This window comes from Myotis nattereri (assembly GCF_964212035.1).
Source record: "Myotis nattereri genome assembly, chromosome: 16".
Classification (NCBI taxonomy): domain Eukaryota; kingdom Metazoa; phylum Chordata; class Mammalia; order Chiroptera; family Vespertilionidae; genus Myotis; species Myotis nattereri.
Window position 1 is genome coordinate 24,252,333 of NC_138091.1, and position 13,120 is coordinate 24,265,452.

At 59.9% G+C, this 13,120-nt stretch overlaps 1 protein-coding gene across 1 annotated transcript in view; it reads left to right on the forward strand.

Annotated features, from left to right (window-relative positions):
• Window positions 1-13,120, forward strand: part of MYO18A (myosin XVIIIA) — a 96,579-nt gene that overhangs the window by 43,983 nt on the left and 39,476 nt on the right. The window contains exons 3-14 of the mRNA XM_081109558.1: window positions 3,324-3,359; window positions 5,360-5,447; window positions 5,651-5,757; window positions 5,874-6,050; window positions 6,378-6,591; window positions 6,734-6,876; window positions 7,477-7,577; window positions 8,387-8,450; window positions 8,857-9,001; window positions 11,444-11,641; window positions 11,860-11,950; window positions 12,456-12,648. Coding sequence (XP_080965684.1) covers window positions 3,324-3,359; window positions 5,360-5,447; window positions 5,651-5,757; window positions 5,874-6,050; window positions 6,378-6,591; window positions 6,734-6,876; window positions 7,477-7,577; window positions 8,387-8,450; window positions 8,857-9,001; window positions 11,444-11,641; window positions 11,860-11,950; window positions 12,456-12,648 — 1,557 coding nt within the window. The remainder of the gene's footprint in view (window positions 1-3,323; window positions 3,360-5,359; window positions 5,448-5,650; window positions 5,758-5,873; window positions 6,051-6,377; window positions 6,592-6,733; window positions 6,877-7,476; window positions 7,578-8,386; window positions 8,451-8,856; window positions 9,002-11,443; window positions 11,642-11,859; window positions 11,951-12,455; window positions 12,649-13,120) is intronic.

Consider the following 13,120-nt stretch of genomic DNA (forward strand, 5'->3'; position numbering starts at 1 on the left):
TCCGTGGGCCTGCGGAGCCTGATGTCCCGGGGCAAGGGCAAGGACCACAAGCCCCGCAGCAGGCAGTCTCCTGGGAAGGGAGAGTCACCCCCCAGCCAGGAGCCAGGCTCCCCGGGGAAACCAGGCTCCCCGGAGGTGGTGGACCCCCCAGCCAAGCCCGGAACCCCAGAGAAGCAGTGTTCCCCAGCCGCGCCACAAGAGCTGGCCGACTCGGGCTCCGCTGGCCCGAAGTCCAACCTCACTGGACCGCAGCAGTGCAAGTCACCAGCCCCTGACGGGCAGCAGGAGGTACCCGAGTGTGCCACTAACCTCCCCTGCCCCTCACCACCCTCCCTCGCTCGCTCGCTCGAGGGCCAGGCACCCTCACAACCGGCTTCCCCAAGGCCACCCCACAGGCCCCGCATGATGCAGAGGCTAGGCCGGCGCCTTTGCTGAAGTCGGGGCTACATGGCTCTCCTGGATGGAATGCCGGAGTGCCGGCGGCCTGGGCTCTGTGATGGGGCTGCTAACCAGCATGCGGCTGTTCGGTGGGAGTCAGGGCTGGTCCTCAGCGATGTGGGCTCAGCCTGTGGCTCCAGACGCTACATCGAGATCAGGAGTCTTAGCAGATCCGTGCTAGGGTGGGAAGAACCAAAGTCAGGAGGCCTGTGTGCGTTCACCTCCCAGCCATTCCCCCCAGTGGGATCTCGGCGAGGTCCCATCCCCGAGTCTTCATCTGTCCAGTGGGGAGGACGCAGGCCTTCAGTTCTTCTCTGCAGCCCTTGGGTCCAGAAGTATTTGGGAAATGAGTAATTTTTATATTTTAGAATGCCAGGCAGTGTACATAATGCGCAGCCTCTCATAACCAGACATTAGTATTTCCACCGCAAAACCTGTACATGTTCGCACCGCAGAGGGATAGAATATAAACAGTCAGGACCGGCCACCAAAATAGCTGAGAAGCATCTTTTGGTCTTGGAGGGCTTTTGGGATGTTGGAATTGCTTTGAAGGGTTCCTGTGAAGGTTAGAGGTGGTTCAGATAATGAATGCTCCCAGCCCAGTCCCTGGCATGGTGGGTGCTCCATACATAAACGGGAGTATTGATGGTAATGCTAATAACAGTAGTTATTAATACCATCATCGCCATCACTGCCTTCAGGCCTGGCACCAGTCCCCGGTGGCAGCAGGATCGCGAAGAGCCCTGTGCCTGGGCGGCTAGTGGGCACAGTGGGCCCCCTTTGGATCTGGGGCGCAGTCTGTCCACAAAGTGCCTTCTGGGAGGGACAGGATGCTGAGACGCAGAGGGGATAGGCAAGGGTGGTCAGCCCAGCCCTTGCCCATGGAAGGTGATGCCTGCTTGGCTGGTCCTAGGCGTGGGGACGGTTCTCTTTAAGCTTTCCCATTGTGTGTAGACCCTTCTGAGACCTCATGAGGTATGTGTGTTGCGGGGGTGGAGGGGGTGCAGTTTCACCACTGCTTCTCCTTGCTCTTCCGTGCTCCTGGCTGGAAGGGGAGGGGCAGGGCACAGCCTACAGGCCTGTCCTGTCTCCAGCCCCTGGGATTCCTAAGGCCCCACAACCCGTCTTGCGCCTATCCCATTCTTCTTGGGTTTCGCAGAACCTAGAGAGGAGCAGGCTGCCGCTCTCTCCAGCCCTCGTGGCTCACTCTGCATCAGGAAACGGACCTCCTAGCACACAGGAGTTGGCAGGGGCATTTTGGCTTGATGGGCAGGGCATGAGGTGAACCATCCATCCCTGAGAAAACCTCCAAGAAGCGGGCTTCTGGGCTGCTGCCCTCCCTCTGGCTCCCTGTCCTCCACCTCTCACGAGAGTGGAGTTGGGATCAGAGAGGAGCTCTGCTTGGCCTTCAGCCGCCTTGGCCGATGGCAGAGGCCAGAGGGTGCCTGGAAGAGCAGGGCCATCCTGGTGCTGAAGCGGTTAAGATGGTGAGAAGAAGCAGCCTCAGAACTCTCAGGCACCCGTTCTTTCTTTCTTATCTGATCGTGTAAAACCTCAGATTGGTGCCTGGCTTGCCTTCCTGTCCCTACTCCACTTCCCCACTGGGTCCTGGTGGCCTCCTGGGCTAGCAGCTTGGCATGCGGTGTCCCCACCTCTCCGGGGCCAGGACTAATGGTGGTTTAACCTCCAGGCAGGAGCTGCCCCCGAGGTCGAGGTCCGGCTGAGCCCCGCGGAGGAGGCCCACCTGCGGCTGGAGAGGATCTTCACCGCGTCTGTAATGCCACCTCCCGCGTGCGGTTCCCTAGGCCCTGGCCTCCTCCTGCCTGAGGCTGGCGGCCAGAGTGTGTGTGTTAGTGTGCGTATGGGAGCACCTGCCTATGGAAGCATGCTCCCTGGGTCCTGGGGTCCTCACAGTGGGCTTCCCACTTCAAGAAAGGAGAGAAGGCCTCTGTGGTGGGTCTGAGCACAGTGACGCCTGCTCCTCCAGGGAGCCCAGTGCCTGTGGGAGGGACCCCTCTTGGCTGGGGATCCAACCCATCCTCCTTTTCTGGCCCCATCCTCTTGCCATGAGGACATGTCTTGGTGCCAAGGTCTGGTGGGTGTCGAGAGGGGAGCTGACACTCCCCTTTTTTGATGCCCTGGCTCTCCAGACCCAGGTGGGCCTGTTAACTCCTTGTCCATTTCTAAGAGGCAACGCCCAAGGCTTGGCTGACTCCCCTTCCTCTGCAGAAAGGCCTTTAAGTGACTAGGTAGAGGCCGAGAGGCCAAGGTGCCTTATACTCGGGCAGTTGGCATGTGGACCCAGATGGGGTGATGCCTCCACGTGCCATGGGTAGTGTGCCCGCCTGGGAGTGGCGTTGTGGTTCCGTGGGGGTTTGAAGAAGGGTCCTAGACTTGGGGCTACTGGTGGTCATGCTGTCTGAGAAGTGCAGTGATGACATTTCTGAAGGGCAGCCTTGGCGGGGGGGGCGTGTATGGAGGCCAGGGATAGCCCTGTCCTGGGGTCTGAGGGCTGCAGGGGAGCTGGGCTGGAAAATGCCCTATAGATAAGGCAAGGGGCTCCCAGGGAAACAAGGCCCTGGATATGGTGAGGGGGCCTGGCCTGGCAGCACACAGAAGAGGAGCCTAATTCAGAATGGACTCGATGGCCAGCCTGGGAGAGACTGTGGCCAGGATGGCACAGCCCTTTCCTGCCCTGGGCTCAGTGCACCTGCCCGGGCCAGCAACCCCCCTCCTGGTGCTAAGCAACTCCCACCCGTACCCCACACCTTGGGCAGCCCGAGAGTGCCCGCCCACTTGGCCCAGGGCGCTTGCGGAAGGGGACGTGCGGATGGTCTGCTTGTCTTCACCCCTCTTCTTCTCTCTTCTTTGCTTGCTGCTGGTAGCTGGACCCTGAGGCCGCCTCTCCTGCCCACAGCCAGGTAGGGTGTTCCTGTCCCCCTCAGGAGCCCTCCACTTCCTCCGGTGACCACCTGCCACCCCCGGCCTGTACCTGGGCCGGCGTCTGTGCTCGGGCCTCATGCTGGAGTGTAAGGGCTCTTTCCCCTTCTGGTCCCCACCTGCTGTCCAGCGGGATCCTCCCGGGAGGCAGTGCTAAGAGTTGGAGATGGCAGCTCTGTGTCAGGCCCTTGGGGAGAGTCTAGACTCAGTGTCCCCACTTGAGTTTGGCTTCTGTGGTACATGGTGCTTAGCCACTGGAGACCCAGGGTTTTGGTTTCTGGGTGTTTCAGTTCTGCTCGCTCTGGGTAGCTGAAAAGGCTCAATTCCTACCCCCCACCCCACCCCCAATCCCCATCCAAAACCTGAAGATGCAGCTTTCTCTGTCTCCACCTGCTGGGCAATGTGGGAAACCCACCTTCGAATTAGCTCTGAAGGAGTTCGTTATAGGCCATGGCCCTTTGATGTCACCTTATACATCAGTCTTCAAACACTTGACCCGCAGAACGTGCCCATTCAAGACAAAGGTTTCGCCTGTCTCACGCGATTTTCAGAAGACAACACATGCAAAATAATTTTGTTTTATAAAGTTACATTTCTTCAAATATAACAAACGAACCATTTTTTAATGTCTGCACTTAATTTAAGCTATAGACACCCCATAGTGAGCCTCCTAATTGAAGGGTGATTTCACTGCCACGATTGCCAGAGGCCGGGGACCACTGGGGTAGCCCCGCCTCCTCACTCCGTAGCTGGGAAGGGCAGTCAGCGAGGGAGAGAGTTCTCTGAACCTGGAATCCAACCTGGGAGCAGAACCCCGATCTCTCTTTCAGCTCTAGGAAACGTGGCAGAGAAAATGCTCCCTCTTGTTATCCGTCTCGGCCCCTCACCAGGGCTCAGTGTCACAAAGCAGTGTGTGTGCCCAGGTCTCAGAGGGTGGGGGACGCTAGCAGACGAATTGTACCTCAGAGCTGAGGATCCTCAGAGCGCGGGGTGCAGCCTAATGGCTGCTTCATGCCATGGGGGGTGGTGACCATCCCCCCAGCAGGGCCCCTGGATCACCTGTTGCCCCTTTGCCCACACACAACTAAAGGAGCCTAATGGGTCTGTCTCCTGTTTGCCAAGCTCCCCCTGGCACCATTCCTGCCCAACCCAAGTCGTCTCATGGAGTACCAGGCTTGGCAGCCCCACACCCTGCAAATGCTTCTTTCTGATGGAGCCACTTGGGGCCTCAAGGGGCTCCCAGCCCCTCTATACCCATTCTGGTGTCCATCTGTGTGGCATTCCTTGTATGACCTTAGCATGTCCACGTAGGTCTGTGTACCTCCCGCCTTCTGAGGAGGCAGGGAGTAGGAGCCGCGAGGCTGGCGTGGGCATCTGGGCATTGCCCTGCCCCGGGGAGCATCCTCTGCAGGCGCAGGCCAGGCCGAGGCTAGGACTCCGGCCCCACTTATCCTTGTGCCCTGTGAGGTCCTCAGGAGACACTCCCGCCCCAGGCCTTGAGGAAATGCCCTTCCCCGGCTTGGTAAGGGAGGGCCCATCGGGATGCGGGAGAAGCTGGGCCTGAGAGGTCACAGCAGCTGTGCCCAGGGAGGGCTGTGGGCTTAGGACACTAATCCCACCGGCTTCGCAGGGAGGTGGGGGAAGGGCAGCTGAGGGTGGAACCTGCTGATTTGTTTTCCAGGGATCGCTCTCTCCTGGACACATGCTCCCTGTGCCACTGGCCCTCAGGACACTAGCCCCGTGTCCTTGTCCTCCAGGCTCCCCAGGACCACCCCCCTCCTGGCTTCCCCACCTTTTCCCTCTGACACCGCTGACATGCCTGTTCTGTGTCTGCCAACCAGCTGCGCCCCCCCCCCCCCCCCCCCACCGCCCAGTGGCTCCTCTGGAAGCCCTTCCCCTCAGTACCTCCTCTCTCCCGTTGTCCTTGCCTCCGTTTTCTAGCACAGAGTCTGACTATGTATCCTTCCCCTCCCTCTGCCAGGTGAAGACAGAAGAGCAGATTGCAGCGGAGGAGGCCTGGCACGAGACAGAGAAGGTGTGGCTGGTCCATAAGGATGGCTTCTCTCTGGGTGAGCCTGGGGGCGCCCAGGGGCAGGTGCCCCGGCCTCTTGGGTGTCAGGGCTGGGGGGCTTTCTGCATCTGGAAAGGGCTGGGTGGTGAGCAAGGAGAGGCCGGTGATACCGTGGGGAGGAGGAGGCAGGACCATAAAGGGCCCAAAGAGGGTAGCAAAGCCTTCCCAGGCCCGCGCCTGACTGTCTGCGCCACTCTGCAGCCAGTCAGCTCAAATCCCAGGAGCTCAGCTTGCCCGAGGGGAAGGTGCGCGTGAAGCTAGACCACGATGGAGCCATCCTGGATGTGGATGAGGACGACGTGGAGAAGGTTGGCAGGAGGCTGGTGGAGGGCACAGGGGGTGGGCTGCGCAGGGCAGGCCTGTCCGCTGGCAGGGCAGGCTGGTCCAGCTCCTTCAGTGCCCTCCCGCCTGTCCCTTCACGCAGGCCAACGCCCCCTCCTGCGACCGTCTGGAAGACCTGGCCTCGCTGGTGTACCTCAATGAGTCCAGCGTGGTGCACACTCTGCGCCAGCGCTACGGCGCTAGCCTGCTGCACACGTACGCCGGCCCCAGCCTGCTGGTCCTCAGCCCCCGGGGGGCCCCTGCTGTGTACTCCGAGAAGGTGTGATGCCCCCTGAACCACTGTGTTGCCTCATGGACCCACCCAGCCACTACCGACCCCACCTTTTCTGGCCCTGCCCCTGCCCCTGCCCCTTGGCATCCCACTGGGCCCTGTCCACTCTCTCAGTTGACCTTGGGAAGAGGTGTCATTTCAAGGGGTGAGGACAGAAAGCCCTTCCCCAGCCTCTAACAGAGGCCGGAACGTGGCGGGGATCCCTCTGCTGCCCTGGAGTGAAAGGCCCAGAGAGACGTGGACCTTGGGGGCGAGGGGTGTCTGAGGGGACCAGCTAAGAGCCTGTCCATCCTCCCCACCCCTCTCCTGCCCAAGGTGATGCACATGTTCAAGGGGTGTCGGCGGGAGGACATGGCACCCCACATCTATGCCGTGGCCCAGACGGCGTACAGGGCAATGCTGATGAGCCGTCAGGACCAGTCCATCATCCTCCTGGGCAGCAGTGGCAGCGGCAAGACCACCAGCTGCCAGCACCTGGTGCAGTACCTGGCCACCATCGCAGGCACCAGCGGGAACAAGGTGTTTTCTGGTGAGGCAGGCGCAACTGAGGGACTGAGAATGGGCTTGGGAGAGAGGGTGGGGACGGAGGCCCCTGCTAGGTCCCAGCGTTTTTCTCCCTGGCCTCTCCGTGCCCCGGCTCTCTTGACGGCCCCTGGGCCTCTCTTCTCCAGTGGACAAGTGGCAGGCTCTGTACACCCTCCTGGAAGCCTTTGGGAACAGCCCCACCATCATGAACGGCAATGCCACCCGCTTCTCCCAGATCCTCTCCCTGGACTTTGACCAAGCTGGCCAGGTGGCCTCGGCCTCCATCCAGGTGAGGGGACAACTCAGGGTGATAGGCGATTGACCACCCGGTTTCATGCCCTAGGAATCAGGCACTCCCCTGTGTCCCGTTTTCCTGGGATTCGACCCCAACAAAACGGACCCTGGCCCTGGGGCTGGCCTGCTCTGCCCACGCCTCGCCCATTCTGTTCCCTGTGCCTGCTGCCCTGGGTGGGGCCCAGCTCAGCTTCCTGTCCAAGCCCTGCCCCATGCTCAGGGCCTTCTCTCAGGTGGTTTCACCCAGGGAAGACTGGCTTGTCAGTAAAGGTAGGCCCCTTCCTTGCTAAATGAAATCTCTCACCACAACGTGTCCAGCTTCCCGCGGAGGCTGTGCTGAGGAAGTAGGCAGAGTGGCAGTGTCCTCCCGTGATCTGGGCCTGTCTCTGTCCCTTCCCCGCCCCAATCCCCACCCCGACACACACACCCTGGTTTCTGCCCGGGTTTGCCCCAGAGGTAGTCTGGCCTCTGGTCGAGCACCTGGAGATTAACCAGCGGCCGCTGGCTCCGTGGGCCCGGTCCTTCCTGCCGTGGGGTGGGAGAAGCTTTTCCTGACACCTCTCTCCTTGGCCCACACCCTTCCTGCTCCGCACAGACGATGCTTCTGGAGAAGCTGCGCGTGGCTCGGCGCCCGGCCAGCGAGGCCACCTTCAATGTCTTCTACTACCTGCTGGCCTGCGGGGATGGCACCCTCAGGTGAGACGGGACAGAGGAGACGGGAGGGAGCTTTGGGCTCCAGCCCCCTGAGAGTTCCTAGACCTGGCCACTCGGTTGCATCCCGTCCCGTTGGCGTATCGCCGGGCCCAGAGGACGACAAGATGAATGAGCCGAGGCCCTGCCCGGCAGGAGCTCCCTCTGCCTGGGCACAGGGGTCTGGTTATGTGTGAGGGGCACAGCTAACCCTTCAGTGTTCCCAGTGCTTAGCTAGGATCCCTGCTAAGCCAGCCCTAGCGAGAAAGCTCCCTGAGGTACAGGCCGTCAGGAGCTGGCCTGCGGTCACACAGCTAGTAGGGGGCTGAGCCGGTCCACATGGGCGCCAAGAGCCTAACCCCTTCCCAGTGCCCTCCCTCTAAGCTGGCCCTCCTGCCCCACGTTGGCTCCTCTGCCAGGCGCTTCCCTATAGGCCTTCAGACTTGCTGTCGGTGTTCACTGACGAGAGGATACATGATGAGGCTGAGCCACAGCCCGTGGGCACTTCCTCTTTAGCTCTTCTTGTAACAGAGGGCACAGTCCCTGTCCTGCTGGACTCACCCTTCAGGCAGGTTTCCTGCCCCCCTCCCAGGGGTCTGGCTTGACACTCTGCACCAGGGCATCTCTGGTGACCTGTGCTAGGGAGACTGGTACCCTGACCAGGCATCCAGCTGATGAAGAAAGGCGGTAGCAGCTGGCCTGGCTGCAGGGCGTGATGAGCCGACAGAACTGAGTCTGTCTGTCTCCACACTGGTAGGGCGATGGCCTTGGCATAGGGACCAAGCACTGTGGTGATGCCTCATTTGTACCCCTAGGACAGAGCTCCACTTGAACCACTTGGCAGAGAACAATGTGTTCGGGATTGTGCCGCTGGCCAAGGTGAGGGGGCCTGTGGGGACTGGGTTGACAGCCCTGGGTGTTGGGGGTAAAAGAGGCCTCAGATGCCTGGCCGGTGTGGCTCAGCTGGTTGGAGTGTTGTCCCTCCTTTACACCGAAAGGTTCCTGGTTAGGTTCCCGGTCAGGGCGAGTATGGGAAGGCAACCAATCGATGTTTCTCTCTCTCTCTTCCCTTCTCTAAAGTCAATAAGCATGTCCTGGGGGGAGGATTAAAAACAAGAAGAAGCACCCTCCAATGGATTGCAGTGCCCGTGGGAATAGCAGGAGCCTGGCTCCAGCTGGGTGGCTCTCCCCTCGCCTTGCCCTCCCTGAGGGCATGGGGGTCTGCCGCGGGGGGAGGGGCAGCCCTTCTGAGATCCGGTGCCAGTGTGCCCCTCTGTCCCTGTAGCCCGAGGAGAAGCAGAAGGCAGCTCAGCAGTTCAGTAAGCTACAGGCGGCCATGAAGGTGCTGGGCATCTCCCCCGATGAGCAGAAAGCCTGCTGGCTCATCCTGGCTGCCATCTACCACCTGGGGGCTGCAGGAGCCACCAAAGGTAATCTGCCCTGGGCCCCCACAGTCTGGCTTGTCGCCCAGAGACCTTTGGGGGACCCTCCAACTCCCAGTTTGTCCTTGCCCAGCACAGACTCATCTGTTATCAGACACCCCTCTTTCACTGCGCCTCTTCCCAGCCCCCCACATCAGAGCAGAAGGCTCCCGACACCTGGAGAAGCATCTCGGCCCATGGTGGCCGGAGGCCTGGATTTAGGTGGCCGTGAGCGGGAGCTCTGTGAAAGCAGGGGGTTGGGGCTTGGAGGCCGAGGGGGAAGAGAAGGGCCCCGACTCAGAGCAGTCCCCTGGAATAACTCTCCTTCTTGTTCCCTTTCTGACAGAGGCCCCTGAGGAGCAAGAGGGTAACTGACCTTGGCCCCTCCCTGGGGTGTGGGGCCCCCTGGCCCCCTCTTGGTGCTTGCCCTGGGCTCTCTCTGGGGGCTGGGCTTGTTCTGTTGTAATGCGGGGACTGGCCTGGGAGAAACCTCTGGGTTGAGGTGGCGAGGGCAGCTGCTGGCGGTGGGCTTCTGGGAGTCCCCAAAATAGCTGCTCCTATCTGTTTTGCATCCAGACCCTGGAACCTCTCACAGCGCCCTCGTTGGGCTCAGGCGGGGTAGGGTGGGCCTGCTTCCGGGGGTTTCCTAAGGCCAGTTTCCCCCCCACCCCAGTCCACCCTTCTCTCCACGGGTTTGGTAGCAGGTTTCTTCCTCTTGCATGTCAGGGTGAAGGCCACTAGGGGGCAGCAAGCACCGTGGTAACCGATGGGCTGCAATTTCGGCACTTGTGCTGGGGGCTTGTGAATGGCTAGAGCAGTGATGGTGAACCTTTTGAGCTCGGCATGTCATCATTTTGAAAAACCCTAACTTAACTCTGGTGCCGTGTCACATATAGACATTTTTTTGATATTTGCAACCATAGTAAAACGAAGACTTATATTTTTGATATTTATTTTATATATTTAAATGCCATTTAACAAAGAAAAATCAACCAAAAAAATGAGTTCACGTGTCACCTCTGACATGCGTGTCATAGGTTCGCCATCACTGGGCTAGAGCTTGGCCTGGCTTGGAAACGCCGCTGCCTTCCTCTGAGATGACGCTGGTGGGCGGGCACTCCGAGCACCTCTTCACCTCTTTCTCCTCCAGTTTAGGGAAAGGGGAGCCTCTCATAGCACCCGGGGCTTTGGCTTCATCTCCTTCGGGACGTGAAGGGCTGCAGGCTGCTCAGCAGGACGAGGAAGCGCTGGGGGGTGGGTGGGTGGATACACAGAAGAACCGGCATCTGGGTGTTAGGCTCCTTATGATCCCAGCAGGTGGCATCTCTGCCAAAAAGGAAGCAGGCTCTGTTTTAAAGAAGTTATTCCCCAAACCGTAGGCGGCCGGGCGGGTGGGTGGCTGGCTGTGCCTTAAGGAAGTTCCTTCGTTCTGAGGAGGTGACAAACCCCGGTTTCCTGTAACCAACCCTACCCAGTGCTGCCTGCAGTGGAGAGAGAGCTCTGGGTGTGCAGCACATGGACCTACCTTGTGAGGAGGGTCTGTTACCTCCTCAGAGCTTCCAGGGGGGTTGGGGCCTTGGAGGCTGAGGGGAAAGAGAAGTGTGTGTGTGTGTGTGTGTGTGTGTCTGTCTTTGGAGGGTCTTGTGTGTGTCAGGGTGATTACATACTCCTGTGAGATTGTGAGTGCGTGTGTGTTTGTGTCCCCGAGCCTGAACGTGGTTGTGTTTTCCTGCCTGCTCGTCCTCACAAACCCCCACCCTCCACCGCCCGTCCCCGTGGGCCTGGCGGGCTCCGTTGATGACTGTTTGCTAACATGCTGTTTTTCTTTGCATGCTGCATGCTGGTCCTTTGCCTTACAGAAGCTGCTGAAGGTAAAACCTTGTTTCTTGTTAGCTTTCCCTAATTGCCGTGATTAGACACATGTTGGCTGAGGCACTTCTGTCTGCGTGGGCTGCTTTCTTTCCTCTGAGGCTTCCCCACGTCCCCACTGCTGGGCCGTGGGTGGGTGTCCATGGTCTCCCCTGGCGGATGCCTGGAGGTAAGAGGGAGGGTCCTGATGCGCTCATGGAAGGGAAAGCGTTGTACTCCCTCCGGACCTGCCCCCCGAGGCACAGGGGGATCTCGGTGCTCATCGTAGGTGGGTGCTGGCTCATCCTCTGACTGCATTTCCCCAAGTTGGTACCTGGGAGCCAAGCCCTAAAAGGATGTTGGAAGCTGGCAGGATGCCCTCTGGTGGCAGCAGTGTGTATTACCTCTTTTAGGACCTGCTCATTCTCTCCACCCCCCAGGGGCACAGGAAGCTGGCAGTTGCTGGCTGCCCTGGTTCTGCCTGAAGCCCTCTGGTGTCATCTGGGCTGGTTTTGCCTCTGGAAGATGCCTACTCCCCAGTCCAATGGGAACAGGGAGCCAAAGGGCATCAAATGGCCTAAGGAGGAAGGCCCAAGGTACCAGATGGTTCTTTCTACCCCGTAGCTGGGCGCAAGCAGTTTGCCCGCCACGAGTGGGCCCAGAAGGCCGCGTACCTGTTGGGCTGCAGCCTGGAGGAGCTCTCCTCGTCCATCTTTAAGCACCAGTACAAGGGTGGCACCCTGCAGCGCTCCACCTCCTTCCGCCAGGGCCCCGAGGAGAGCGGCCTGGGAGATGGGACAGGTACCCGGAGCCCATTGGCTGGTGAATGTCATTGGGAGGCTTCACCCAGAGCTCACTGCTCTCTCTGCCATGGGGAGATTGCTGGGGTGACTAGAACTTCCATCAGGGGGAAAGGAAGCCCCAAGACCCCTGCTGACTTGGCCCTGGGTAGGGAGGGCGCATACCCAGGTGGGAAATCCCTGGGAGCAGAAGACACGTCTGATCCTCTTGCCCCACAGGCCCCAAACTGAGTGCGCTGGAGTGCTTAGAGGGCATGGCGTCCGGCCTCTACAGCGAGCTCTTCACCCTTCTTGTCTCCCTGGTGAACAGGTGAGTGCCAAGCGGGAGGGCCCAGGAGCTCATGAGCCTCCTGCCTTGACCAAGATGGAATAGAAGCCTCTGTGCTGCGTGATTGCCGAGGCAGAGCCATGTTCCACCAGCAGATGGCTCCGTGTCCTTATAGGCCAGTGATGGCGAACCTATGACACGCGAACTCATTTTTTTGGTTGATTTTTTCTTTGTCAAATGGCATTTAAATATATAAAATAAATATCAGAAATATAAATCTTTGTTTTACTATGGTTGCAAATACCAAAACATTTCTATATGTGACACGGCACCAGAGTTAAGTTAGCGTTTTTCAAAATGCTGACACGCCGAGCTCAAAAGGTTCGCCATCGCTGGCCTAGGCCAAGGGAGGCACATCCTCCCCACCGGGGCGTTGGGCACGCACACAGGATGGATGGGAGCTTGCTTGGGGCAGGGCTGGGCTGCCGGTGGGGCCTGTTCAGTGGCCCTGCCCTCGCCAGCGCTGACCCGGCCTCTCCCTGTGAAGGGCTCTCAAGTCCAGCCAGCACTCACTCTGCTCTATGATGATTGTGGACACTCCGGGCTTCCAGAACCCTGAGCAGGGCGGGGCGGCCCGAGGAGCCTCCTTCGAGGAGCTGTGCCACAACTACGCCCAGGACCGGCTGCAGGGGCTCTTCCACGAGCGCACCTTTGTGCAGGAGCTGGAAAGATACAAGGAGGTAGCGCTCGACCTGGGCCCGGCCTGCCCCCTCCCCCCAAGCCTCACCCTCTGGCCTTGGCCCCTCAGGGAGGGCATCTGTGGGTGAGGGGACGAACCACCTTCCCCGCTGGCTGCTCCTTCCCAGCTTCTACGCTCTTGTCATTTCTGCCCAATGGTGTTCTCTGCACTGGGCCTCTTTTCCTGCCCAGGCTACATTCTTACTTTGTGGGGTTTGCTCCCCAAGAACTGAAGATGCATTCAGGGTCCCAGGAGCCCTTTCTTGCCCACCTTTGAGGCGCCACCTAAGCCCTGCCATCGCCACTGGGCGTCGGGCGTGGCCCTCCCTGTCTCCTGACCTGTTAAGATGGTGATTGATCCTTTGGGGGCCCCTTCACAAAAGGGGGTCCTGGATGTGCCTTGGGAGGTAGTGAGCATGGTCACTCGGGCTGCTAGAGGGGCGCTCCTGGGTGGGACAGGAGGTCAGACTTGCT